This window comes from Mustela nivalis (genome assembly GCF_964662115.1).
Source record: "Mustela nivalis genome assembly, chromosome: 5".
Lineage (NCBI taxonomy): Eukaryota > Metazoa > Chordata > Mammalia > Carnivora > Mustelidae > Mustela > Mustela nivalis.
In genome coordinates this window covers 88,448,779-88,476,225 of record NC_139024.1, presented here as the reverse complement: position 1 = coordinate 88,476,225, position 27,447 = coordinate 88,448,779, and the positions used below count along the sequence as shown (strand labels likewise).

The following is a 27,447-nucleotide window of genomic DNA, read 5'->3' as shown; positions in this document are numbered from 1 at the left end:
CGAAGAGCAGAGAGCCCGATGCGGGACTCGATCCCAGGACCCCGAGATCATGACCCGAGCCGAAGGCAGCGGCCCAACCCACTGAGCCACCCAGGCGCCCCCAGCCCGATTCTTTCTTAAGGGACGGTGGGGAGGAAAAAGTGATCTGCATCTGTCATTATCCTGTCAGAATCCTTCCCCAGTTCCTAGTCACTTCAATGTTAAGCCCAAACTTCAAGACCCCTGGTGGTCTGGCCTCGGCTCACTACAGCAAGCTCAACTCTGATCACTTACAGCTTTAATGTGCTGCAGGTCCTAAAACAGGACGGCTTACAACCCTGGCTGCCCACTAGGACCACATTGAGAGCTTTATAAAACACCAGTGTCGCGGTGCCTGGGTGGCTCAGTGGGTTAAGCCTCTGCCTTTGGCTCAGGCCACAATCCCAGGGTCCTGGGATCAAGCCCCGAATGAGGCTCTCTGCTCAGCAGGGAGCCTGCTTCCCCCTCTCTCTCTGCCTCTCTGTCTACTTGTGGTCTCTGTCTGTCAAATAAATAGATATAATGTAAAAAAAATAACAACAACAAAAAAACACCAGTGCCAAAGTCCCATTCCCAGGGATTCCTCCCAGGACTACCAATGTGCAGCCAGGGCAGAGGGCACTGCTCTCATCGAACACATCTTTTTCTCACGTCCGGGTTTACTGCCATGTCTCTATTGCTAGAGGCACTGGAGCTCTCCTAGCTTCCTGGCCATCAGGCTAGGGACTTCTTGTCTTTCTCACTGTTGTATTTCCAGCACCTAGAACGGTACCCAGATCATAGCTGGTGCTCCAGGAATATCCACAGAAAGGAGTGATAAGTGATTTCTTTCCCCCACTTCTCCAAGTTAGATCTCACTCATTTTTCAAGATTCAGCTTAGATTTTCTAAAAGACACCCCCTTACCCACCCCATTCCTCTGGTCTGGATTAGGTTACTGTGGGTGATCTTAGCACCCAGGATTCCCCCCATTAGAGGGTGTATCATCCCACCACATTGTCTGTATCCCTCACTTAGGCTGTAAACTCAGAGGGGGCCCCTGTCTGTGTGTTCAGCACCTTGCAGAGTGCCTAGCACATGGTTGGGTCTGACTAAGTGCAGCCGAGTAAGTAGAAGTGGGTGAGCATGGTGTGCTGGTGTTATGGCGAGTGTGGTGTGGCACTGGTGGGAGAGGAGGCTGAGGAGGTACACTTGGAACAGGCTGAGAAGGGCCTGGTAACAGCACTAAGGAATTGAAACAGTACTGGACAATAGGGAGGCAGCAGAAGTTTGAAGTGAAGTGACTTCAACAGTTGAGTTTTAGGGCAGTCACTGACTGAGGCTTGGAGGGCTGGGGGAACGCCAGGTGGCACTGGGTAGGGAACCAGCTGGGAGTCTAGAACAATAGCCCAGGGAGAAGAAGATGAGGGGGGTGCCCAGAACTGAGAGAGAGACAGGACAGTACTTGCAGCTGTGAGGCCCTGGGAGGGAGAATGAGGCACCGTCACCTTCTGCTTGGGAGCCTACCGATGTGGCGCTGGGAGCACAGTCGGGTGGTGTTAAAAGCTTGGACTCAGGAACCAGGATGGCTCGGTTCAAATCTTAGCTCTGCCACTTGCTAGGTCTTGGTCCTGAGGAAATCACTGTCATTTCTTCAGTTGTTCGTCTGTTAAATGGAGACAGCAGTAGTTCCTACCTCGCAGGAATGTTAAGACTAAATAAGATAATACATGTAAATGTTTAGCCACTGCCTGGCACATGGTGAATGTCATGTAAGAGTTAGCAGAACAATTTCTATTATATAGCATGGCAGATTACCCTCGAAGATGGTGGCCCATTCCTTCCATCTCTCTCTAGAGGCCTCCGGCCCCACCCACCAGGAGGCGGAGTCTGTTTCTCCTCCCCTTGAATCTGCGGTGGCTTTGTGATTTGCTTTGACCAAAAGAATGCACTAGAAGTGACACTGTAACGATTTGGTCCAAGCCTAAATGGGCCTAGTGGCCTCTGCTTATACCCCTTTGGAAGTCAGGCACCATGCAAAGTTGAAGTTCAACCACCACAGGCTAAGAGACCAAGCATAAGGGAGAGACCACCAGGAGAAGCTAGGTACACCAGGCAACAGCTAGCACTAAGGCCCCAGACGTGGGAGGGAGGCTATCTTGAACACTCCAGCCCCAGCTGAGCCCACAGAATTGTGAGAAATAATAAATTATTGTTATTTTAAGCCATTAAGTTTTGGGATGGTTATGCAGCAACAAAGACTCGAAACTTACATAGAGAAGAAAAAGAGTATCACTGGGGCACGGAGGATTTCATTTTAGGCCCTCTACTTCAGATGGGGTATTTTTTGTTTGTTTTATTAAGATGAGGTATTTTGGATAGAAGATGGTTCCGAGGACAGTAAATAGTGACTTGGCAATTGCTAGAAGGGTGTTGGCAGTTCAGGGTCAGGCTTAGGAGAGAGGTGGAGGAGGCAGGGAATGGAGAGGTGGTCAGCATGTGGACAGGAGTCCTAAGGTGGCCAAAGAGGTGATCTCTGTCAAATAAATAAATAAAATCTTAAAAAAAAAAAAAAAAAAGATTATCTCTCTCCCGGGACACCTGGGTGGCTCAGCGGGTTAAGCCTCTGCCTTCAGCTCAGGTCATGATCCCAGGGTCCTGGCATCGGCCCCACATCGAGCTCTCTGCTCAGCAGGGAGCCTGCTTCCACCTCTCTCTCTCTCTGCCTGCCTCTCTGCCTACTTGTGATCTCTGTCTGTCAAATAAATAAATAAAATCTTAAAAAAAAAAGAGAGAGAGAGAAGGAAGAAAGAGCATCCACTTAAGTGGATGATGGGACAAAAAGAAAATTGTTTTAAGTTGAGGGAACCTACTTGCTGGGAGGAGATGCTGAAGAAGAGAGAGGAAAGATCCTGAAGGAAGAGAGGATGAGTGTGGCTGGAGGTCCCAGAAACATGAAGGGGAAGGGATATGGAAACTCAGGTGGATGGCTTTGCTTTGGTTGAGAAGGTAAAGACAAAGAGGTGGATCGTCACAGACAAACTATAATTGAGATGGGAGGCAAGTTCAGGTTCCCAACTGGTGAGCTTTTTACTCTGTGAAGAGGAGGTAAGCTCATCTGCTGACAGGCAGTGGGGCTCCTGGGAAGTGACAGAACTTTCTTTTTCTTTTCTTCTTCTTCTTCTTCTTCTTCTCCTCCTCCTCCTCCTCCTCCTCCTCCTCCTTCTTCTTCTTCTTCTTCTTTTTTTTTCTTTTAAGATTTTATTTATTTGAGAGAGAGAGCACACACAGGAGGAGTGGGGGAGAGGGGAGGAAGCAGAGCAGAAGGAGAGGAGGGAGTCTGATGTGGGTAGCCACCCCCCATGATGACCTGAGCCTGTTAGGCACTTAACTGAACTTCCCAGGCACCCCATGATAGAACTTCCTGAAGAGTCTTATGCGGAATGAATGAGGGACTGCAGGTGACAAGCCTCAGACTCTTCTGGAAAAGTTGCTTTACATGGATTCCCTGCCTTCTGAGGGTCAGGCTCTCAACACCAGCTTCTTTCCTGGGGCCTACCCCACACCCCATGTCCCTTCCCTGAGTTGGTCTCTGGGAGGTTCTCAGTCATTCCCTCATTCATTCTCCAAATGCTGATAATCTACACTACCCAGCCTCACTTCTCTGGGCAACATACTGATCCTCTTCCCAGAAAGCTTTCTTTCTTTCTCTTTTTTATAAAAAAGATTTTATTTATTTATTAGACACAGAAAGAGAGACCACAGTAGGCAGAGAGGCGGGGGGGGGGGGGGGCTAGGCCCCCTGCTGAGCAGAGAGCCTGATGCAGAGCTCGATCCCAGGACCTGAGATCATGACCTGAGATCATGACCGAGCTGAAGGCAGAGGATTAACCCACTGAGCCACCCAGGCGCCCCCCAAAAGGTTTCAAACCTTACCCACACTTATAGATAAGCCCAACCCTTCCCTCCCATATCCAGCAGAGGACCTCACTGCCTCCTTTATAGAGAACACAGAAACCATCCGACTCAGCTGCTGATTACCAAACATACAAATTTACCTACAGCTGCACCCTCTCCTGCTGATACAGCATTTTAAAAAAAATGCAGTTTAATTTAGGGGGCCTTGATTAGTATTTCTGAAATGCAGTAAGTAGAACAGAAAATAGTATCTAGTGTACATTGTAAGCGTATTTACTGTTTCTTACAGCCTCTGTTTCGATTACCATGCATCTGTTACTGTGGGCTGAGGTCAAATAGTTTGTGTATGTTGGAAAACATGCAACAATAAAAAGTTTAAACAACAACATTGCAATGTTGCTCTATTTAGGATGGATCCTTGTACCTGTGCCTGTGCTTTGGGACCCACTCCCCCTACCTAGCCTTTTCAAGACCCTTCTACTATGAACCTTATGTTTCTTTGTAAAAAACAAAAACCTCTCACTGGCCTCCTCCTATCCCCCAGTTACTGTCCCTTCCCCTTCACAGGAGAACTTCTCCAAAGAGTTATCTGTGTTTATCACTAGCTCCATTACCACCATCACCCCCACCCCGCCCAAGTCTACTGCCCACAGCAGTCCTCTGGAATTTTCTCCAGAAAGTCAGCAGTGACTCCATGAGCCCATACATCTAGAAGATACTTTGCAGTGCTCACTCACTTCTTACGCTTACTCACCCTTCCAGCCTCACTTAAGCCCCACAGAAGTCTTCACTGATCTCCCCAACAAGGTCAAACCTCCCCCTGGCAGCACTCACTGTTCCTCTTTCTTCTGTAACTGTTGTCAGATGTCACTGTTACACTTTTACATGTTTGTGCCATTATTGGCCCAGTTAGCCCTCCTCAAGGAGGAAAGGGACTCTGTCTTTATTCACCTTGGCAGCCTGAAGGGGTCTGTGGGCTCAGCAGGGGGCTCAGCAAGTGCTTCATAAACTGATGCTAGATTCAAAAATGGCCCTGGGTGTACAATGATGAAAAGCGTTCCAGAAAACTGAAGGGGGTTGAAGGCGAGGAGAGCTAGGGGCAGAGGTGTGGAAGGAAGGGGCTGCTCCGGTCGGGCTTCCCAGACCAACCTGGAGCCTTTGCAAGGACAGCACATGCCAAGGACATGCTGTCGTCTTTCCGGGTCAGGAAAGTCAGCAACTAAGTTGGGAAATTTGCCTAATGTTAAATATTTGGCATGTAGAGCTCTTTAATGAATGCTTTATATCTGCTATATAGTCAATCTTTGCTGAAAGATGTTACCTCCTTTTTGGAATGCAGCTACTAGAAAACAGGGCCTGGACCTCTTTGTTTGCCTGGTATCTCCCATCCACACCGGGTCTCTGCTAAATTCCACAGAACAGCAAAAGGCCTTATTCCTGGCTGTCTGGCCGTAACTGAAGACTGCTTCTTGAGCTGAAATGTTCTCATTTTCTTTGGCATACTAATACATAAACATTCACTAATGATATGAAAAGATCAAGTGAATACAACAAATACTTAGCATCCAATACGGTATGGAGATGCGACCGGCAACATCCAGACAGGGAGAAACTCTACTGAACAAATGATCAAGCTCTTCCAACGCAACAATTGCTCAGGCATGGGGGTGGCTTTAGAAGTGATTAAAGTAACTGAAGGAACAGATCAACTAGACACATTGTGTGGAACTTTTTGGGATCCTTAGTCAATAAGTAACTTAAAAGGGAGGAAATTATAGCATAATCAAGGAAACATGAATACAGACTGGAACTCTGATAATAAGGAAACTTCACTATGTTTCGGGAATGTGGTGATGGTATGTAGGTCATGTTTTAAAAAGGCAGTCCTCATCCTTTTGAGACATACTGAAATACTCACAGATTGTAAAAGATGAAATCATACAATGTCTAGGATTTGCTGTAAAATAATCAGGGGGATGGGGTGTGTAAGTGGCCAGAGTTTTGGAAGAAACCAGACTGTCAGTTGGTAACTTGAAGCTCGGGTGATGAGAACCCACCCCCTCCACTGTCCCTCTTACTAGGTTTGAAATTTTGAAGATGTTAAAAAATCAATCTCACAACAGAATCATAAACCATAAATGTTTTTTAAGTAATTTTTGAAGTCTGGAACACTTTAGGAGTCTTTCAAGATGTCTCAAAGAGAAAAGCAGTCCTTGATTCACAAGCTCTTTGAAATTTTGAAAGTAGGATTCAGAGTTCTTGTGCTGCTTGCCTTTTGCCACATGCCACATTGTTGTCATGAATCACCCTGTCTCCTGGCATTGGAACAGGCCCTCCCCTCTCAGGAGTTGGGATCCCTTTCAAGGATGCACACTGAACTGACTGCCCTCAAATGTCAGAAGAAAGACCCCAATACAGCCTGGTACCTGCTAGAGATTTTCTGGCTCTGCTGTTGCTTTTGAACATAGAAATGTAGCTTCATGTTCCTATCTTGGCCACCTACCTTGGCTTGCAGCTCTGCTGGGGGCTGCAGGGAACTGTCAAGCCAATGTTTCATGAGGATCACATCACCAACCCCCGCCCATTCCCACTCAGGCTCCACATCAGTCTCTGAAACTGCCTTCAGTGCGGGGGGTGGGGGGGTGCCAATAGGCTGACCTGTATGTTTTCATCAAAGGACAAGGAAGAGGCTATTCTTTCTCATAAGAGTTTGAACTGGGGCACCTGGGTGGCTCAGTGGGTTAAGCTTCTGCCTCAGCTCTAGTTGTGATCTCAGGGTCCAGAGATGGAGCCTCCTCCCATAGGGCTCCCTGCTCAGCAGGGAGACTGCTCCCCCTGTCCCCCACCCCCATCTCTGCCTGCTTCTCTCCCTACTTGTGATCTCTCTGTCCAATAAATAAATCTTAAAAAAAAAAAAAGAGAGAGAGAGAGAGAGTTTGAACTATTCAGAAACTTCCAAGGTCTACTGGCCTTTATGTCAAAACCTGTTTGGGGGCAGAAATGAAGTTCTCGGGAAGGTCTCACGACGTTCAATTCCACTTATGAAAACAGACACTACCAACCACCAACAGATTCACTGTGGCTAACACAGAAATGTTGCCTCATGCACCTGCAGCTCCAGTAAACCTCGTTCCGCTACAAACTTTTTTTTTTTTTTTTTTTGAGTGCGACAAGTTCAACTGCTGAAAAACTTAAGGAAGGCGGTCGGTTTTTGTTTTTTGTTGTTTCCCTAGCAAAATAAATCTTAAACTTTCCTTGCTTAAATCAACTCTTTACAAAATAAAGCGGCTATTGCATTCCCCCGATTTAGACAAAATAACCAGCTACATCTCATTCACCAGCCTCAGAACCAAACCTCACAAAAAGCAAAAAGCCTTATCCAGCTTGCACATAAAACAAAGCGAACAAAAACGAAGAATAGATACTACAAGTACAAGCACAGAAAAATTTTACCCCCAGTTCCTGGTTTCCAGCCGCTGCACACACATACACACTGGACACCCCCACCCCTCACCCTGGCGAGCAATTTGACGAGCGCTGTGATCTGTGCTTGCCTGCAGTGGAGAAATACAGGAATTTATGTGTTGTGTTTTGTTGTTTTAAATGGGAAGGGAAGGAGGACAGTGGGGCGTGAAAAACTGGAAATAAGTCTTAATTTTCTCGTTTCTTCCCATCTTTCTCTGCATCCAAATGCAGACGTATCAGTGAAATTTCAAGTGACAGTTTCTTGGACAAATATCCCCAATTAGAAACGGTGGTGGCTGGGAACGCGGCGGAGAGCAGGGTGAAACCAAAGCCTTGCAGGGCGGGCGGGGTTAAAGACGCGCCCCGCGCTCGGCGGGCTGCACCGAGCTCGCGAGGTTGCGGCGGGCCCGCAGCCGGCGGCGTCTCGGCTCTGAGCCGGCCGGTTGCCCGGCGTTTTGCTACTGACTACGCCGGCTTGGCGGCCCACTAACACCTCCGCCTGATCCTGACTTTGGGCTAGGCTCATTCACTTCCGGTGACAAATCCCTCCCACCACCTCTAGAAATAATGTAACATTTCCCCCAAGGCTTTCCTAAAGACCGACGGCCCCACGGAGAGCTGCAGAGCCGGGGGCTGAGAGTGTCACCCCCGCGCCGCCAGCAGCGCTCAGCTGCGGAGGGAGTGACCGCGAAGTGGGGAGGGGGACGTGGGAGGAAGAGGAAGGGGGTGTGGAATCTCACCCTCCCCCGCCCCCACCCCTCCGACCGCAGCAATTGGCCAAAAAAATAGTAATCCGTTTTTAGACTACCCCTGGGCCCCCGGAACCCGGTTGCAATGAGAAACCCAGTCTCTCCCATCCCGGTGCCCCTCGCCTACTCCCGCCCCCGTAAGTGCCTGCGGGAATCCAGGAGACCCCAGGCCACGCCGAACTGCTGCGGCTGAGAGGGGAAGGCGGGTAGAATAAGGGTTTGGGGACGGCAGGAATGGGTTGGGGGAGGGAGTGGTGGAAAGGAAAAGAAAAAACCAGAGGCATGCAAGCGGCTCCCTAGCCAGCTGTTCCAGCTGCCGCTTCCTCCGGCGCGGGCCGGGCGGTGCAATATACCCCCCCTCCATCTTTCTCACCACTACCTGTCCCCCCACCCACCATACGCACACATTCCCCCCACCAGTAGCGGATCTCCGGCCCGTAAGGGGGTAGTAGGGAGGAGCCGGGGGGAGGGGGAGGCCTGCGAGTTTCTAACCTTGTTCTTATAAACAAACCCACATGTGCAGCTGCCGCTGCTGCAACTCACCCCACAATCCCGGATATAAGTCCTGCCCCTTTAAGAGGAAAAAAAGCTTCCCCCTCCTGTCTCCCACCCCACCCATCCACAAGGACCTTTGTCTCCCCACCCCTCTTGTCACTCGGCCCCGCCTCATATCCCCGCCCCCTTCGACGCAGAGGGACCAATGGGCGAAGAAAATAAGGCCGGGGCTGACGTAAGCGTGTCCGGCCAATCACAGGACGCGTTGGTGGGCGGCCCCAGGGAGGGCGCGCCCTGAGGAAGCAAGGTAGGAGAAAGGAAACTGGATGTCAAGATGGAGAGCGCTGGTTGCTCCGCTGCCGCGGCAAACGGGGCCATGGGTTCGCCGCGGGACCGGAGCATGGTGCCTGAACGACTTCAAAGACGAGAACAAGAGCGGCAACTGGAGGTAGAAAGGCGGAAGCAAAAGCGGCAGAACCAGGAGGTGGAGGAGGAGAAGAGCGACTTTTTCGCCGCCGCCTTCTCTCGGGAGCAAGCGGCGGTGGGAGAGCTTCTGAAGAGCGGGGAATCCATGGAGCAGCTGGAGGAGGCGGCTGCTCGGCTCCAGGGCCTGCAGAAACTTCTCAACGACTCGGTTTTGTTTCTGGCCGCCTACGACCTGCGGCAGGCACAGGAGGCGCTGACGCGGCTGCAGGCGATCCTGGCCGAGCGGCGCCAGGAGCTGCAACCCAAAAAGCGTTTCGCCTTCAAGACCCGGAGGAAGGACGCTGCTTCGGGCACCAAAGTCGACGCGGGTCCTGGCGCCCCGGCCGCGGAAGGCGTCCCGACCTCCCCGCCGCCATTGAAGGAGGAGGGAGGCATCGGCTCCAGCTTTGTCTGCGGCTTCTCCAATGTGGAGTCCCAAGCCTTGGAGAAGCGGGCGGAGGAGCTGCACCAGCGCGACGTCCTTTTGACCGATCTGAGCAAATGCACAATCAAACTGTATGGCAATCCCAACACCCTGCGGCTGGCCAAAGCCCGAAGTTGCACACTGCTCTGCGGCCCGGTGTCCACCTCTGTGTTCCTGGAGGACTGCAGTGATTGCGTGCTGGCCGTGGCCTGCCAACAGCTCCGCGTACACACTACGAGAGACACCCGTATCTTTTTGCAGGTGACCAGCAGGGCAATCGTGGAGGACTGCAGCGGGATTCAGTTCGCCCCCTATACCTGGAGCTACCCGGGCATCGACAAGGACTTCGAGGGCTCTGGTTTAGATAGGAGCAGAAATAACTGGAACGACGTCGACGATTTCAACTGGCTGGCCCGGGATATGGCCTCCCCGAACTGGAGTATTCTCCCTGAAGAAGAGCGAATGATCCAGTGGGACTAAACAGTTGTCGCTGTGTTCTTCACTCCTACCAAATACTTCCCGTGTGGGACCAGCTCCTGCTAATGGGACCTCAGAGTTTACTTATTGTTTTCATACTTTGTATTTTTTCAGTATTTTAAGGCATGATTGTGATAAGCTCCTACTTGTGATTTCCATTAAATTCGCCATAGGTCTAACACTTTGAAGCATTTTTGCTGTTTCAGTAATGTGTAGTAGCTTTGATTTGACCATGATCGTTTGAAGCAGCAAGAGGAAGAGTGTGGGTGTGTGTTGGTTATTAGTGGTTTGTGGCGTTTAAAACTTAATGACAAAGTAGGCCCTCAGTAAATATTTAATAAATGAATTTAATAGTGCTCTGTTAGGAGCCAGTTAATGTAAAGTATGGTATCAAACCTGTGCAAAACACTAGTAATTGAGAGCTCTTGAATTGAAGGTTTGACTTCCACAGGTATTACTCGGCAGGGCGGTGCGTAGACCGGTGTTGAGACCGGTGTTCAGGTGCACATTCGCTTTGGCTTCTGGAATCCAGCTAAGCATCTAGTTGTTTTGATCCAGAGTGTTGGCATTGACCCCAGGAGGCTCATGAGGCTTAACCTACTGTAAAGCAATAATAATTATCGCTACCAGTTTTTTTGTGCCCTTAAAAGGTCACAGACAATGTTCTAAGCACCTTACTCATGTAAACATGTCAAAGTCCAGAAAATCTTATGAGGGAGGTTCTGTTAGCACCATTTTTCAGGTGAGGCCGGTCAGTCGCCTGAGTCACACAGCTTACGTGGACTAGAATTTGAAACCAGGTGGTGTGGCTTCAGAGCCCACCTTCGCAACCCCTACAACATAGTGATTTTGAATAGTGTTAGTTGAGTTGGAAAGAGAGCTTCCAAAGTCATTAAAGAGGGCAAATGCTTTTCCTGATAGCTCAGGAATAAATATCCTACATATCCTCACAGAAAAACCAACTAGCTGAGTCTTAATTTTTTCCACTCACTTTGCTATAATTTTCAACTATTACATATTTGGCATTCTGCCCTGTTATCACCCATTATTCCTAAGTGGAAATTTAAGAGTTTCAAAAGCTTTTTGGGGTCTAGTGGCCTTATAACTGCAGACATGATTTTAATAATGACCACAGGCATTAAAATGCTTGTAGTACTTTAAGTATTTATATGTTCTATCTTGTTCCAAAAAAGAACTTAAGGTAGCTTTTAGGATATGTGAAATGTAGCAAGATAACAAATGAGAAGGAGGAACAAGGATAGAGTCACCCAGGCATAACTGAGGCCGGTAAAAATTGTGGCCTACCAAGCTCTGTTCTAGCTAGAGATGAATCTGGAATTTTTTTCCTTCAACTATCGGCTGACTTGAAATAATCCTAATCATGTCACAATGTGCAACATCTACAAAGGAAAGGGGCAAAAATAAAAATCTGTTGCTTCGTAGAATGAATTCTGGTAATAAAAAGAGACAACATGTAATGAAATTCTCAACTATGTGTTCACATAAGAAACTCGGACTGGTATTGTAAAGCAATGCTTCTAAAGACAGTTTAACACCAAGTGCCCTTCAGGGAAAAAAAAAACAAAACATGCTTATGGCACTGATGGGCTTGTCATTCCTATTTGCGGACGGAACTTCCACAGGACAGTTAAAAGTAGTTGCATCCAAAAAAAAAGTCCCTGCAGTCTGTAGTAGATAATAAAAACAAAATCATGGCTGTTTGAACCATAGTTGGTGCTTGCTAATCTCAGCTGAGCTTTCCTCTAACTTTTGAAGTTCTCTTTCTGACCTCCATAGCTTTGCTCTACCCTATGTCTCTTAGGACAGTTCTTTCCTTTCATTATGATTCCAGCAGCCCTTGAATTTGAGTATTACCCAAGGGTTTACCTTTAGCTTCTTTGTATGCATGTTGTATGCATGTTGAACCTCTGTGTGCAGTTCTGACAGTGGGCTCACTTGCCTGTCAAATTCATATATTCTTAAAATCATTTTCATTTCTTTCCCTCCCAAGTTCCATATTTCTTTCTTTCTTTCTTTTTTTTTTTTTTAAGATTTCATTTATTTATTTGGCAGAGGGAGAGAGATCACAAGGAGGAAGAGAGAGGCAGAGAGGGGAGGCAGGCTCCCTGCTGAGCAGAGAGCCCAATGTGGGACTCGATCCCAGGACCCTGAGATCATGACCTGAGCTGAAGGCAGAGGCTTAACCCACTGAGCCACCCAGGCACCCTCCGTATTTCTTTCTATGATGTTGCTCTTCTCCAGGCATTCGATGCTTATGAGAGCCAAGCAGGTAAGGTCAGGTTGTTGGGAGAAAGTCATTAGGGAGTGGGGGACCAAGTCACTTAGCAGACAAATTTAAGTGTTTTTAAAAAACAACGTACAAACCAAGCAAAACATTTTTTGCGGTCCACATCTGGTCCTTGAGCTGGCCGATTTGTAATACCAGACTTCCAAATCCTGTCAGTTCGGCCTGCAGCAGATCTTGCCTATTTATCCTATCCTCTCAAGTCTTTCTGGCATTTCAGAAAACTAGACATTGTTACATTTTCCCTAGACTTAAACTGTGATGGTTGTTTTTTTTTTTAACCAAAAAAAAAAAAAAAAACCCCAAATCAAAGTCATTGATTGGGAGGCGCTTGGCTGGCTCAGCTGGTAGAGCATGCGACTCTTGGTCTCAGGCTGTGAATTTAAGCCCCATGCTGAGCATAGAGATAACTTAAAAAGAAAAAAAAAAAGCTTAATTAGAGTTACTATGTTTTTATTAAGCAAATTTAATATACTATGTCATTATAGTGAGGGCATATTGCACCAATAAATGTGATAACTATATATTTTCATAAAAAAGTCATTGGGGGGGCACCTGGGTGGCTCAGTGGGTTAAGCTTGGACTCTTGATTTCAGCTTAGGTCATAGTCTCAGAGCCTTGGGATAGAACTATATGTCTGCTTGAGATTCTCCCTCTGTGCCCCCTTTTGCTCTCTCTAAAATAATATCTTTTTAAAAAGTTAAAAAAAACAAAAAACCTCTAAGGAAGCAATAAAATTACACATTAGTCAAGCAGTCAAGTTTATCAAACTTCATTTATGATTGGCTATGTTAGACATAATTCAGTACAGTATTATATAATTGTAAAGTATCTCTCCAGAGTATCAACCCCATAAAAATAAGAGAAATGGCCAATATATATAAGTTCTAATCCTGAAGTTCTGACTGCAATGCAGGAGTTATTGACAAAAAAAGTTTTAATTGTATTAACTAGGAAATGAACTAAAGCAGCAAGATGTAAAGATTCAACTTTCTATGGGTAATGTTACAAGGTAATACAATGTTTTAGAAACATCATGCAATTACTCTAGTATCACAGAAATTAGATGACTAAATTGCACTTAATTCCAAAGTCTCGGGGCACTTTCACCCACTGTGGCTCAGTGGGTAAAAGCCTCTGCCTTCAGCTCAGGTCATGATCTCAGGGTCCTGGGATTGAGCCCCGCATTGGGCTCTCTGCTCTGCGGGGAGCCTGCTTTCTGCCTGTCTCTCTGCCTACTTGTGATCTCTCTGTCAAATAAATAAATAAAATATTTTTAAAAAATAAAAAATAAAAAGTCTCATTAACTCGGAAACTTAGTCACAGTACTTGACTATTTTCCTTCTCTTATGAAGAAGATAAGTTGGTCATTGCAATCAAGACAAAGGGAGATGAAGGGTCAATTATTTATCCAGGAAGGGCAGGGGCAATATGACACAGAAAGCCACGTTTGATTCAACTGGACAAATACTTGAGCAACTACTAGGCCCCTGCTCAGTGCTGGGCACTAAGAATGCAATGGCCAACAAGCCTGTGGTCTTCCTTTACGGAGCATACAGTTTAGGTGAAGATGAATGAAAGAGCAATCCTGACAGAGAAATTCTGAAAGCTCTGAAAGAGCAGTGCCTTATAGCCTCTCCAGTTCAGAAAAGACATTAAGTGAAGCGTTTATATCAAACACCCATCCAGGGGCTGAATTCTCTGAATGACCTCTCTGCCCACTACCTACTTGGATCAGCAACCGTCACAAAAGGATGCAGTTACTAGTCACAGACCTGTCTTCCAGTTTTTCAGATACTGTACTCACTCTGAACTTTAAGAACTGACAAGACCAGGCAAGACAATTCAAGGCCATTTACTTACCTGGTAATAAAGCTCAACATTCAACAAATGCTGTGTTGTGAAGATAATATTATTATTATTATTTTTAGTTGAATACCTTGCAGTTGTGTTATTTCGCCAAGAAAGCTATACGTAGCCTGATTTTTTGAACTGTTCTCAAGGTAGAGGTTTGAGTCTAAGATGGCAGTGCAGTGGATTTTTTAACACAGGTAATGTATGCACAGGGACAATAAGATTAGAATGAAAGGAAAATCTCCCTTTGTTTGATCCTAGCCATTCAGTTCTCTTCAGAGAGCAATCATCCTGTCCCCGTTTCCTTTATTCTGTTTTTTTTTTCATTTATAAACTTATGTGAACAATATCCTTTTATCCTCCCACCCAAATAGAAGCATATTATGTAAACTATTAGGCTATCTTCCCAAATGAAGACATGGTAATTTCATTCTCTTTAACTGCTGCATAGTATTCCATTCCATGGACTGTGCTATGCTATACTTTTTTTTTTAAGAGTTTATTCATTTATTTGACAGATCACAAGTAGGCAGAGAGATAGGCAGAGAGAGGGGGGGAAGCAGGCTCCCCACTGAGCAGAGAGCCCGATGTGGGGCTCAATCCCAGGACCCTGAGATCACGACCCGAGCCAAAGGCAGAAGCTTAACCCACAGAGCCACTCAGGCGTCCCTGTGCTATACTTGTTTACCAGCCTCTAACGATGGACATTTAGGTTGTTTCAAAATTGAGCCATTAGAAAAATGCTACATAGTCTTACATATAAATTATTTAGCATTTGTGCAATGTTGTCTATAGGTTAAGCACCTAAATGAGGAATTGCTGGACCAATAGCTTATGATCATTTACAATATTGATAGATATTATCAAATTGCCTTTCAAAGAGGTTTGTCAAATTATGCCCTCACTAGTGATGTCTGAGAGCACTGCTTCTCTACATCCTAATCAACCTGCTGTGCTATCAAATCTTTGGCGCTCTGCCAATCTGATAATTACAAAGTGCACATCTTCCTGTAAGAGCAGTTGTAATCATCTCCTAACTTGTCTTCCTATCTCTGAATGTTAAACTCTTCTACATGCAGCTGCCAAATTAGTTTTCTTAGAGCATGTCACTCCTGGTCTAAAACCCTCTGAGGTTCCCATTCCCTGGCCTGGAAGACAAGCCCCTTCACCATCTGTTCTCCGCCTACTGTTCCTACATAATGTTTTGCTGTTTCATCACACAACACTTCATGCTCCAACTAGTCTGAACTAATACCCATTAATCAAACACAGTGCATCAATCAGGGACCTGGCAGGAAACAGATGGCACACTCAAAATGGATAATTTAAGAAGAGCTTAATACAGCAGCTCTTTCAAAGCTGTGGGTAGAGTTTAGGAAGAGCAGTAAGAAATGGTGTGATACCTGTTAGCACTCCTAGGGCCGAAGGGATAAAACCATTACCTGGCAGGAGCTTTGGTGGAGGGATGCCGCCACAGTGGGAATGAAAAAATGCCACACTTCTGCTGGTGCCTTCCACTGCCTGCACCCAACCGGAAACTGTAGGACAAGGAGGTCTGTTGGTGTAGTCCCTAACTGTCATCTCCCAGGACACAGCAGGGTGGAGAAAAATGAAGAATGGATTTGGAGGAACAAATGGAACATCATCAGTACAAACACCTGCCATACTTCCTGGCCTTTTCTCAAGCAGTTCCCACACTTAAGTCCCTATACACGTGCCAAAATTTTGCACAAGCCAATTGTCACCTCCTTTGGGAAGTTTTCTGGGATTCCCCTTAGTTTCTTTGAAAAAGAAGCATGATATTTTAAGATAACAGGGCAAACAAAGAAAAGTGAATGAGCAAGTCTTCCTGAAGTCGAGTTGCATTCTCTAGTAGGCACAGGTTTTGAGGGAAAGAAAGATTGGAAGGAAGTGGGAGTTGCAAGCCAATGCAGCCAACAATCCTGTGATGGCAACACTTAAGAATGCGTGTTCAGCATAATCAGATACAGAGAAGCCACTATGCCTCTGACTCAAGAAATGATTTCTGCAAAGTCATTGTTCTTTGGAAACGCTTAAGAGATGAGACATCAGAGGAAACACTTCTCAGAAAGACCACAGAATGAGCTCGGGAGAAAAGAACAGGGTGGGGCACCTGGCTGGCTCAGCTGGTAGAGCATGCGACTCTTGATCTCAGGGCTGTGAGTTCGAGCCCCACACTGGGTGCAGGCATTACTTACAATAAAATCTTAAAAGAAAAAAAAAAACACAATTTGTAACATTGCATCTCTAGGAAAGATGGGTTAGACTTGAAGCACCCTGATGATGTATGACTGACCATAAGAAACATTGACCCTGTTCAGTCCAGCAGCACCTACATGACAGCTGGGTCTCCCTGAGGGCTTTGTGAAAAGTGCTGCTTGTGATTATTCATATCAAAAATTTTCTCCTGGGGCGCCTGGGTGGCTCAGTGGGTTAAGCCGCTGCCTTCGGCTCAGGTCATGATCTCAGGGTCCTGGGATCGAGTCCCGCATCGGGCTCTCTGCTCAGCAGGGGGCCTGCTTCCCTTCCTCTCTCTGTGATCTCTTCCCTTCCTCTCTCCTACTGTGCTCTCTCTCTGTCAAATAAATAAATAAAATCTTTAAAAAAAAAAAATTTTCTCCTAATAGCACTTTCTATTATTTTTTTTAAGATTTTTTTATTTATTTGACAGAGAGAGACACAGCGAGAGAGGGAACACAAGCAGGAGAGGGAACACAAGCAGGAGAGGGAGAAGCAGGCTCCCCACCGAGCAGGGAGCCCGATGCGGGGCTCGATCCCAGGACCCTGAGATCAAGACCTGAGCCAAAGGCAGACGCCTAAACGACTGAGCCACACAGGCACCCCCACTTTCTATTATTTTAAGTAACAATAGTGTAGCAGGGGGCACTGACCACCCATATCTCTCTTTTTCTTATGTCCCGGTGGACTACTGCAGGATATGGTCAATAGCTAGTGCCAGTATGTTCTGGTTTCCAAGACTGTCAATGAAAGCCGGCCAGGAGCTAGTGAATAAATACCTGGGCTCCCTCAGCGCACATGGCATGACTCGGAGGCGATGCCCTCTGGATTTCCCCAGTGGAAGCTGGCCTGAAAGCATCCTCCCTCGTGGCTGCCTTCCCTCCTGTATCACTTCTTCCCCTCCCCATGGGTGCCACATGAACTCTCCAAGTTAACTACGTTCTCTCAGATCCTGGTCTTAGGGTGGTGTTTTTCAATGTTTCTTTCATTATTATCCCCCTAAGGAAACTTTTTAGACATTTCTTTCCCTAATCACCTATATAATTCCCTGTCTATATAATTTTAAGATCACAGATGCACTGTAGATTTCTGTGCTGTGCTGTATCATTCATTATGTATATCTATGCTTTAGCCATAAAAAGTAAGATTTTTCTTTTGCCCTTGAATTTCTTATATAAGAAAAAAGTCTAAAGATGAATGAGCTAAGTATCTACCTTAAGAAGTTACAAAAAGAGAGGTGCTTGGGTGCTCAGTTGGTTAAACATCTTTAGCTCAGGTCATGATCTCGGGGTCCAGGAATGGGGCCCTAACTCAGGTTCCGTGCTCCGCAAGGAGTCTGCTTGTCCTTCTCTCTCTCCTTCTGCTCCTCACCCTGCTTGTGTTCTGTCTGTTTCTTAAATAAATAAATAAATAAAATCTTTAAAAAATTACTAAAAGAATAGCAGAAACAGAAGAAACAAAATACAGAAAAGTGGGGCTCCTGGAGGGCTCAGTTGGTTAGGCGTCTGCCTTTGGCTCAGGTCATGATCTCAGGGTCCTGGAATCAACCCCGCATCGCATCAGGCTTCTTGCTCAGCAGAGAGCCTGCTTCTCCTTCTCCCTCTGCCTGCTGCTTCCCCTACCTGTGCTCTCTCTGTCAAATAAATAAATAAATGAAACCTTAAAAAAAAGATATAGCTTATGAAGTACAGAACCAGAAACTAGATCTGTCCTGAAGAAAGTTGTTTCTTTACTTTCAGAATTATGAGGAGGACTGTTGAGATAAGAAACCTGTATCTTTGATGAGAGAGTAAATCACCATTATTTCATATCTTAAAAATTTTCCAGACTTCTTGAGCTATAATGGCGTATACCTAAGTTATAATAGTTTAAGGTAGACAACATAGGGGTGCCTGGGTGGCTTAGTGAATTAAAGCCTCTGCCTTTGGCTCAGGTCACGATCTCAGGGTCCTGGGAGCCTGAGTCCCTCATCGGGCTCTCTGGTCAGTGGGGAGCCTGCTTCCCTTCCTCTCTCTCTGCCTACTTGTGATTTCTGTCTGTCAAATAAATAAAAATCTTAAAAAAAAAAAGGTAGACAACATAATGATTTGATGTATGTATATGTTACAAAATGACTACCCCAATCAGTTTAGTTAACAACTATCACTTCACCTAGTTTCTCCTCCTCTTTTTTTTTTTTTTTTAAGATTTAATTTATTTATTTGTCAGAGAGAGAGTGAGTGAGAGCGAGCACAGGCAGACAGAGTGGCAGGCAGAGTCAGAGGGAGAAGCAGGCTCCCTGCGGAGCAAGGAGCCCGATGTGGGACTCGATCCCAGGATGCTGGGATCATGACCTGAGCTAAAGGCAGCTGCTTAACCAACTGAGCCACCCAGGCATCCCAGTTCCTCCTCTTCTGATGAGAACTTTTAAGATCTACTCTCTTAGTAACCTTCAAATATACAATACAGTAGTTAACTATAGTCACCATGTTGTGCATTGTATCTCCAGAACTTTTCTACCTTTTACCTTAAATTTGTACCTTTTGACCACCTTCACCATTTCCTCTATCCACCACACTTCCCCACCCACTGCCTCTGACAAGCAATAATTCGTTTTCTGCTATCTGAGTTCGGTTTCCTTAGATTCCATGTACAAGTGACATCATATAGTAGTTGTCTTTCTCTGTCTTACTTATTTCATTTAATATAATGGCTTCAGGGTCTGTCAATGCTGTCATAAATGGCAGAATTTTTTTCTTTTTTAGTGGCTGAATAATCTTTCTCTATATATATATGTAAATATTTTTATATATACATATATATGCTACATTTTTTATGAAAAAAAACTGGACAGATGAAAAGTGGAATATGTAATAATATTTTGACATAATATTAGATATTTACATGTCTTATGTAAATGAATTACCTATTTATGTCCTTTGCCCATTCTTTTATAGGAATTTTTTTCTTATTGATTTATAAGTGCTCATTACCTTTGAAGGTTATTGACCCCTTTTCATATTTTTCTTTGTCATATATTTTGTAATTTTTATTTTTAGCTCATTGTTTGCCTTTCACTTTTGGTTCATGGGAGATTTCTTTTTTTTTTTTTTTTAAGATTTTATTTATTTATTTGACAGAGAGAGAGAGATCATAAGTAAGCAGGCGGGGGTGGGGGAACAATCTCCCCACTGAGCAGAGAGCCTGATGTAGGGCTCGATCCCAGGACCCTGAGATCATGACCTGAGCCAAAGGCAGAGGCTTAACCCACTGAGCCACCCAGGTGCCCCAGGAGATTTCTTTTTATTGACAAATAAAAGTTTTTTTATTTTACATAGCCCTATCTACTGATATTTTCTATAATGACTTCTGGCTTTGAATCATGCCTTGTCCATCTTAAAATTATAAAAGCACTACAAGAAAATATAGAAAATATTTACAGATGAATGTATTTTATCACCTCGGGAACTTGTTGAAGATGCAGTTTTCTGGGACCTGCCTCAGGGCTTTTCATTCTTCAACTCTGTCATGAGGCCCCCAAAATCTGCATTTTTAAGAGTACATAAAGTTGGGTGCTTTTTTTTTTTTAATGTATACATTGTTGGGGCGCCTGGGTGGCTCTGTCATTAAGTGTCTGCCTTCCACTCAGTCATGATCCCAGGGTCCTGGGATTGAGCCCAGCATTGGGCTCCCTGCTCGGCAGGAAGCCTGCTTCTCCCTCTCCTGCTTCCCTGCTTGTCTTCCCTCTCTGTGTTTCTCTCTGTCAAATGAATAAATAAAATCTTTAAAAGAAGAAAAAAACTGTATACATTGTTACATACCTTTATTCATTATATCATATTAAGTGGGGTTCTAGCTTTACTTTTCTCAATTATCACCCAGAGTTCCCATGGCACTCATTTAACAATCTGTTCTTTCTTTGTCATTCTCTTCTCTGCTACAAGCACCCCTTGCCCTGGTTCTTGCACTTCAGACTATGCCTTATTTTTGTCATTCATGGCCAAAGACTTTCACTGGGATGAAATGGCTCTCAGAATTCTTGCAGCTTTTGTTTATGGAAATTCACCTGAGGGCACCTAGGTAGTTCAGTTGGTTAAGTGATTGCTTTCTGTCCAGGTCATGACCCCAGGATCCTGGGATCGAGTCCCACATCAGGCTCCCCCTGCTCTGCTGGGAGCCTGCTTCTCCCTATGCCTCTCTCTCTCTGTGTTTCTCATGAATAAATAAAAAATAAAAATCTTAAAAAAATTAAAAATGCAGCTCTGCTCATAAAAGTAACACTAGAAACCATTAAAAACAAAACAAAACAGGGATGCCTTGAGTCATGATCTCAGGGTTCTAGGATGGAGCCCCGCATCAGGCTCTCTGCTCAGCAGGGAGCCTGCTTCCCCCTCTCTCTCTGCCTACTTGTGATTTTTTCCTCTCTCTCTAAATTTTAAAGATTTAAATAAAATCTTTAAAAAACAAAAAAACAAACAAACAATGGAAATCAGTCATATATCCACTGACAGAATGGCCCATGCCATATGATCTATATATGCAAATGAACTATAGTGATATGCAGCAACATGTGTAAGTCTTAAAACATAACGTTGGGGCATCTGGGTGGCTCAGTCGGTTGAGTGGCTGCCTTCAGCTCGGGTCATGATCCCAGGGTCCTGAGATGGAGCTCCACATCGGGCTGCCTGCTCGGTGGAGAGCCTGCTTCTCCCTCTCCCTCTGCCTACTTGTGTTCTCTCTATCTCTTTGTCAAATGAATAAATAAAATCTTAAAGCAAAACAAGACAAAACAACAACAACAACAACAAAACCCCAAAACATATGAAAAAAAAGTGAAAAAAAAGTTCTGAAGGCTATGTATGGCCTGAGTACAACTTTGTAAATCTCAAAAATTTAGACAAAAAAATATACGCAGGGAAACACTACATGGTGTTTCTATGAGAAGAAAAAGTTGACATATCCAGAATAATGGCTACCTCTTTAGCAGGAGGGAAGGTGTCTTGGTCAGCTCAGGCTGCCTTAACAGAAGACCACAGACTGGAGGCGCTTAAACAACAGAAATCCATTTTCTCCCAGTTCTAGAGGTTGGAGGTCCGAGATGAAGGTGTCTGCTGATTTGGTTTCTGTGAAATCTCTCTTCCCGCCTTGTTGCTGAGGCCTCACATGGCTTTTCCTTGGTGTGTGCTGGCGGGGAGAAAGTTCTGGTCTCTCTTCCTTTTCTTTTCTTTTTCTTTCTTTTTTTTTTTTAAAGAGAACTAATGTTTTTTTTTTTTTTTTCTCAAAGATTTTATTTATTTGACAGAGAGAGGAAGTGGGCAGAGCAGCAGGCAGAGCAGCAGAGGGAGACGGAGAAGCAGACTGCCCAGTGAGCAGGGAATCCAATGCGGGACTCCATCCCAGGACCCTGCAATCACGACCTGAGCCAAAGGCAGTCACTTAACCAACTGAGCCACCCAGGCGCCCCTAAAGGGAACTAATATTTATTGAGCACCCACTAAGTGCTAAAAAGCCTTAATGTATTGCTTCTTTTAAAAAAATATTAAAAATAAAATATTATTATTATTTTTTACGATTTTATTTGACATACAGAGATCACAAATAATCAGAGAGGCAGGCAGAGAGAGAGGGGGAAGCAGGCTCCTCGTTGAGCAGAGAGCCGGACATGGGGCTTGATCCCAGGACCCCGGGATCATGACCTGAGCCCAAGGCTTAGGCTTTAAACCACTGAGCCACCCAGGCACTCCCTAAAATATTATTTTTATTTTTTAAACTCAATTAATTAACATATAATGTATTATTGGTTTCAGAGGTAGAAGTCAGTGATTCATCAGTCTTATAGAACACCCAGTGCTCATTCCATCACCTGCCCTCCTTAATGCCCATCACCCAGTTACCCCTTCCCTCAACCCCGCCAGCAACCCTCAGTTTGTTTCCTATGATTAAGAGTTTCTTATGGTTTGTGTCTCTCTCTGATTTCATCTTGTTTTATTTTCTTATAAGTATACCAGTCTTGGGGCGCCTGGGTGGCTCAGTGGGTTAAGGCCTCTGCCTTCAGCTTGGGTCATGGTCTCAGGGTCCTGGGATCGAGCCCCACGTCAGGCTCTCTGCTCAGCGGGGAGCCTGCTCCCCCCATCCGGCCTGCCTCTCTGCCTACTTGTCATCTCTGTTTGTCAAAATAAATAAAATCTTTAAAAAAAAAAAAAAGGAATATCAGTCTTATCAGATTAGAACCCCATATGTAAGACTCCATTTAACCTGGGGCATTTATTTATTTTATCTATCTATTCCTATGCTATCATTAACCTGGCATGATCTCAGGGTCCTGGGATTGAGCTCTGTGTCAGGCTCCGCACTCAGTGGGGAGTCTGCTTGAGGATTCTCTATTTCCCTCTCTCCTCCCTCTTTCTCTCAAGTTAATAAACAAATCTTAAAAAAAAAAAAAAAAAACCTATAGGTAACACATGCAGTCATGCTGGGGGTTAGGGCTTCCACATACAAATTTTCAGGGGACACAATCAGTCTATGTTAGAGATGAGATGAGAAGTGATGAGAAGAATCATATGTAGGTACAAATTACTTGTGAAATTTCATTTATGGAATAGTATGGAATAAAGTATTTAATTTATTATTATGATTTATATACTTACTGTATTCTTTGTATCAAAAATTTATTTAGGGGCACCTGGCTGGCTCAGTTAACGGAACCTGTGACTTTTGTTCTCAGGGTTGTGGGTTTGAGCCCCTTGTTGGGTGGATGTAGAGATTACTTAAAAATAAAGTGCTAAGGGGCACCTGGGTGGCTCAGGTGTAAGCCTTCGGCTCAGGCCATAATCCCAGGGTTCTGGGTGGAGCCCCACATCGGGCTCCCTGCTCAGCAGGAGGCCTGCTTCTCCCTCTCCCACTCCCCCCTGCTTGTGTTCCCTCCCTCACTGTGTCTCTCTCTGTCAAACCAATAAAAATCTTTAAAAAAATAAAGTGTTAAAAATTATATTTAGGGGCACCTGGGTAGCTCAGTCAGTTAAATGTCCACCTTCGACTTGGGTCACAATCCTGGGGTCCTGGGATTAAGCCCCAATTTGGGCTCTCTACTCAGCAGGGAGTCTGCATCTCCCTTTTCCCTCTGCCCCTCGCCCTGCTCATGCTCTCTCTCTCTCAAATGAATAAAATCTTTTAAAAAATTATATTTAGGGGCACCTGGGTGGCTCAGTGCGTTGGACCTCTGCCTTCGGCTCAGGTCATGATTCCAGGATCCTGGGATCGAGTCCCGAATTGGGCTCTCTGCTCCGCAGGGAGCCTGCTTCCTCCTCTCTCTCTCTCTCTCTGCCTGCCTCTCTGCCTACTTTTGATCTCTGGCTGTCAAATAAATAAATAAAATCTTTTAAAAAATTATATTTAAAGATAAAAAAATAATGAACTTAGAGCTATATATTAATGTTGATGAAATTCAAATGAAAAATTTAATGTTGGTTGATCAAGCTATACACTTATGAGATGTGGGCTTTCTGGAGATATAAAAAAAATTTTTTTAAAGTTCATTTTTTTGGGTGACCTGGGTAGTTCAGTCACTGAAGCATCTGCCTTCAGCTAAGGTCATGATCTCTGGGTCCTGGGATAGAACCCCATGTCAGACTCCCCAGTTCAGTGGGGAGTCTGGTTCTCCTTCTGCCTCTCCCCCACTTGTACTCTCTCTCAAGTTAATTTTAGAAATCTTAAAAAAAAAAAGTAAAGATTTATTTTTTAAAAAAGATTGTATTTATTTGACAGACACAGATCACAAGTAGGCAGAGAGGCAGTCAGAGAGAGAGGAGGAAGCTCCCTGCTGAGGAGAGAACCCAACTCAGGTCTGGATCCCAGGACCCTGGGATCATGACCAGAGCTGAAGGCAGAGGCTTTAATCCACTGAGTCACCCAGGCGCCCCAAAGTAAAGATTTATTTATTTATTTGAGAGAGACAGACAAAGTGTGCGTGCGAGAATGGGGGAGTGACAGAGGGAGAGAATCTTCAAACCAACTCCCCAGGGAGTGCGGGAGTCCGATGCGGGGCTCAATCTCATGACCCTGAGATCACTACCTGAGCCAAAACCAAGAGTCAGATGCTTGAGCAACTGAGCCATGCAGGCACGCCTGGAGGTATGAAAAATTTACATGCAATGTTTGGTTGAAGAAAGCAAGAACAACAAAAAAGGAATGATTCTATTTATGTGAAGTTCAAAGTCATGCAAAACTAAATGATATATTGTCTAAGAATACATGTATAGGTGGTGACACAAAAGAAAATGAAGAGAAGGATAAATACCAAATTCAGGTTACCCCTGAGAATAAAGAAGGAGGGGCACCCAGGTTACTTCATTGGTACTGGTGATATTCTGTTTCTTATGTGGGGGAGAGGATATAAATGTTTATTTAAAAATTATCCTTTTCTCTGTGTATGATATATTTAACCAGAAAAGTGAAAGAAAGGAAGGAAAAGAAGGCAGAAAGAGAGAAGGAAAAAGAGTAGAGGGTACAGGGAAGTAAGATGATGATCAAAGGAGAGAGGTTAAGAAAACAAAAGTCAGTTAATTACTCAAAACACCAACCCCTGCCTCATTGTTCCTTGGTTCTGAGGCCCAGAGAGATGATCTCTTTGGTTCATTCATCATTTTTTTAACTGCATACTTCTGTTATTTTCATTTCATTATTAGAATAGCAGTAAAGGAATTCTGAAGAAAAATGAGTCAGCCTTAATTCCATTAACCTAGTCTACTGTCTCTATACCAGACTGATGGCATCTAGACTCATCCATTGGTCCAGTGGGGAGGGAGCCAGCTTTCCCCCCCATCCTCCATCCTCCAGAAGAGATTCATTATTCCTTTATCTGCAGTCTACTTTTCTCTGCTTCATCCTCACCATATTCTGCCTTGCTTCTTCCCTGAAAGGTTTGGCCAGGGACATTTCTGATGTCTGTTCTTTCTCTTATTCCTTTCAGATAACAGCCCAAAAGGGAAAATCTCCCTTTTCAGACACTGAAGCCATTCTATTTCTGACCACCAGGGGGCATCCCCGCTCAGCTCTGCTCTTTCTCATGCTGTACAACTTGGTCAACTGAGGAGAGAGAAGTCCCTGGCTAATCGCTTATAAGATTATCCCTGTAGAAGTATTTTCAAATTTTTGTTTCTGGCTTCTACATCGACTTTTATATCCTGACTTTGTCTTGTCCACGTGCATGTTCCAAATAAGTTCTTTGAGATAGCTTCATGGTCACCCACACCCTTTTTCTCTCAAGACTATTGTCTTTAAATTCTGGGTATAAGAAGTCTGGGTCTGGTCACACTTCTGGTTGCCTGAACATTCTGTCTTGGGAAGAAAAACAAAAACAAAACCAAACTCCAGAAAATGCAGCACATTCTGTTCAATGTTTCTTCTGATGGTGAAGGGTCGAAATTCTTTGAACATCCGAGGTTTCTTAGCAACCAAGGCTTGTTTATATTCTTTTTAAAGATTTTATTTATTTGTTGTTTGTTTGTTTATTTGTTTATCAGAGGATTGAGAGACAGCACAAGCAGGGGGATTGGCAGGCAGAGGGAGAAGCAGTGTTCCTGCAGAGCAGGGAGCTCAATGTGGGGCTGAACCCCAGGATCATGACCTGAGCCAAAGGCTGACACTTAGCTGACTGAGCCACCCAGTCATCCCCAGGTCTTGGCCATGAAGAGCATGAGAACTCTCTTAATACTAATGTTGGTTTTGGCCCACAACATGGTGTGATGATAAAATAATAAGACTGTTTTTCCTATATGTGTTAGAACCGGGCCTTCGCCCCTCCCTCATTGGAGTCCAAATTTGGATGGAGCAATGAAATAGATGTCTTGTTCTAAGGTGACTGTGCTGGAGTGGAAAAGCTCATTGCTTTGTTCCCATACCTCCTCTATTTGGAGAAATACTCCTTTGATTCTACTTAGTGACTTAGAGATCTTAAAGAGGGACATGCAAGGGGCACCTGGGTGGCTCAGTGGGTTAAAGCCTCTGCCTTTGACTCAGGTCATGATTCCAGGGTCCTGGGATCGAGCCCCGCATCAGGCTCTCTGCTCAGGCGGGAGCCTGCTTCCCTCTCTCTCTCTGCCTGCCTCTCTGTCTGCTTGTGATCTCCATCTGTCAAATAAAAAAATAATAAAAATTAAAAAAAAAAAAAAAAAAAAAAAAAAAAGAGGGACATGCAAGTGGTGGTTCTGGTATCTAATACATGTAAGGGAAGACACCAGGTTCCAGATTGGAGACCGGACCCATTTACTGCCTTGAGCTCATGACTTCTTAGGCATTAGGTGGACATGAATTTGAGGACACAATTGGTTTGTTCCTAAAACTCCCCGTGTTATAGGCACAGGGTGTTTGAGAAGTGGCACTGCTGAACCATTGGGAATGTGAATTTTAAGTTTTAATGGAGATAGATAAATTATTCTCCCAATATTTACAGTCTAAAACCCCCAAGCAACCCCATTAAAAAGAGGACAAAAGTACTGGACAGATACCTCACCAAAGAAGGCCTCTAATCATGAAAAGATGTTCCACATCATATGTCCTCAAGGAAATGCACATTAAAGCAAGTGAGATGCTTAAGATCCAGAATGCTAAGAGCCCCACGCTGGTGGGGGTGTGGAGCAACAGGAACTCTCATCCATTGCTGGGGGGAGCGAAAAATGGTACAGCCACTTTGGAAGATAATTGGGCAGTTTCTTGCAAAGCTAAACATAGTCTTACCATATGACCGAGCAATGCAGCTTCTAGATATTTACTCAATGAGAGTAAAACTTAGGTCCACACAAAAACCTGCATATAGATGTTTATAGCAGCTTTAGTTATAATTGCCAAAAATTGGAAGCAACCATGATGCCCATTAATAGGTGAATTGATAAATAAACCATGGCACATCCATTTTAATGGAATATTTTTCAGCAATAAAAAGACCGGGCTTCTGAGTGGCTCAGTGGGTTAAGCCTCTGCCTTCGGCTCAGGTCATGATCTCTGGGTCCTGGGATCGAGCCTTGCATCAGCCTCTCTAATCAGCAGGGGGCCTCTTCCCCCTCT

General features: G+C 44.8%; 2 protein-coding genes across 5 annotated transcripts in view; one reads left to right on the top strand and one right to left on the bottom strand.

The window, feature by feature from the left end:
- Nucleotides 1-8,746, bottom strand: part of BICRAL (BICRA like chromatin remodeling complex associated protein) — a 105,962-nt gene extending 97,216 nt beyond the window's left edge. For 2 of the 4 annotated variants that reach the window (XM_082733032.1, XM_082733036.1), the window contains exons 1-2: nt 8,621-8,674; nt 1,524-1,662 (exon numbers count right to left, since the gene is read on the bottom strand). The gene's annotated coding sequence lies outside the window, so the exon portion shown is untranslated. Of the gene's footprint in view, nt 1-1,523; nt 1,663-8,620 lie in introns of all 4 variants that reach the window. The other 2 variants (XM_082733033.1, XM_082733035.1) reach the window with 2 other exon arrangements.
- A 211-nt stretch (nt 8,747-8,957) lies between these two features.
- On the top strand, nt 8,958-11,714 carry TBCC (tubulin folding cofactor C; the record flags this gene model as incomplete). The annotated part of the gene is made up of 1 exon (XM_082733055.1): nt 8,958-11,714. One exon carries the CDS (start codon nt 8,958-8,960, stop codon nt 9,990-9,992), a length of 1,035 nt encoding a protein of 344 aa, XP_082589181.1. The 3' UTR covers nt 9,993-11,714.
- Between the last annotated feature and the right edge of the window lie 15,733 nt (nt 11,715-27,447).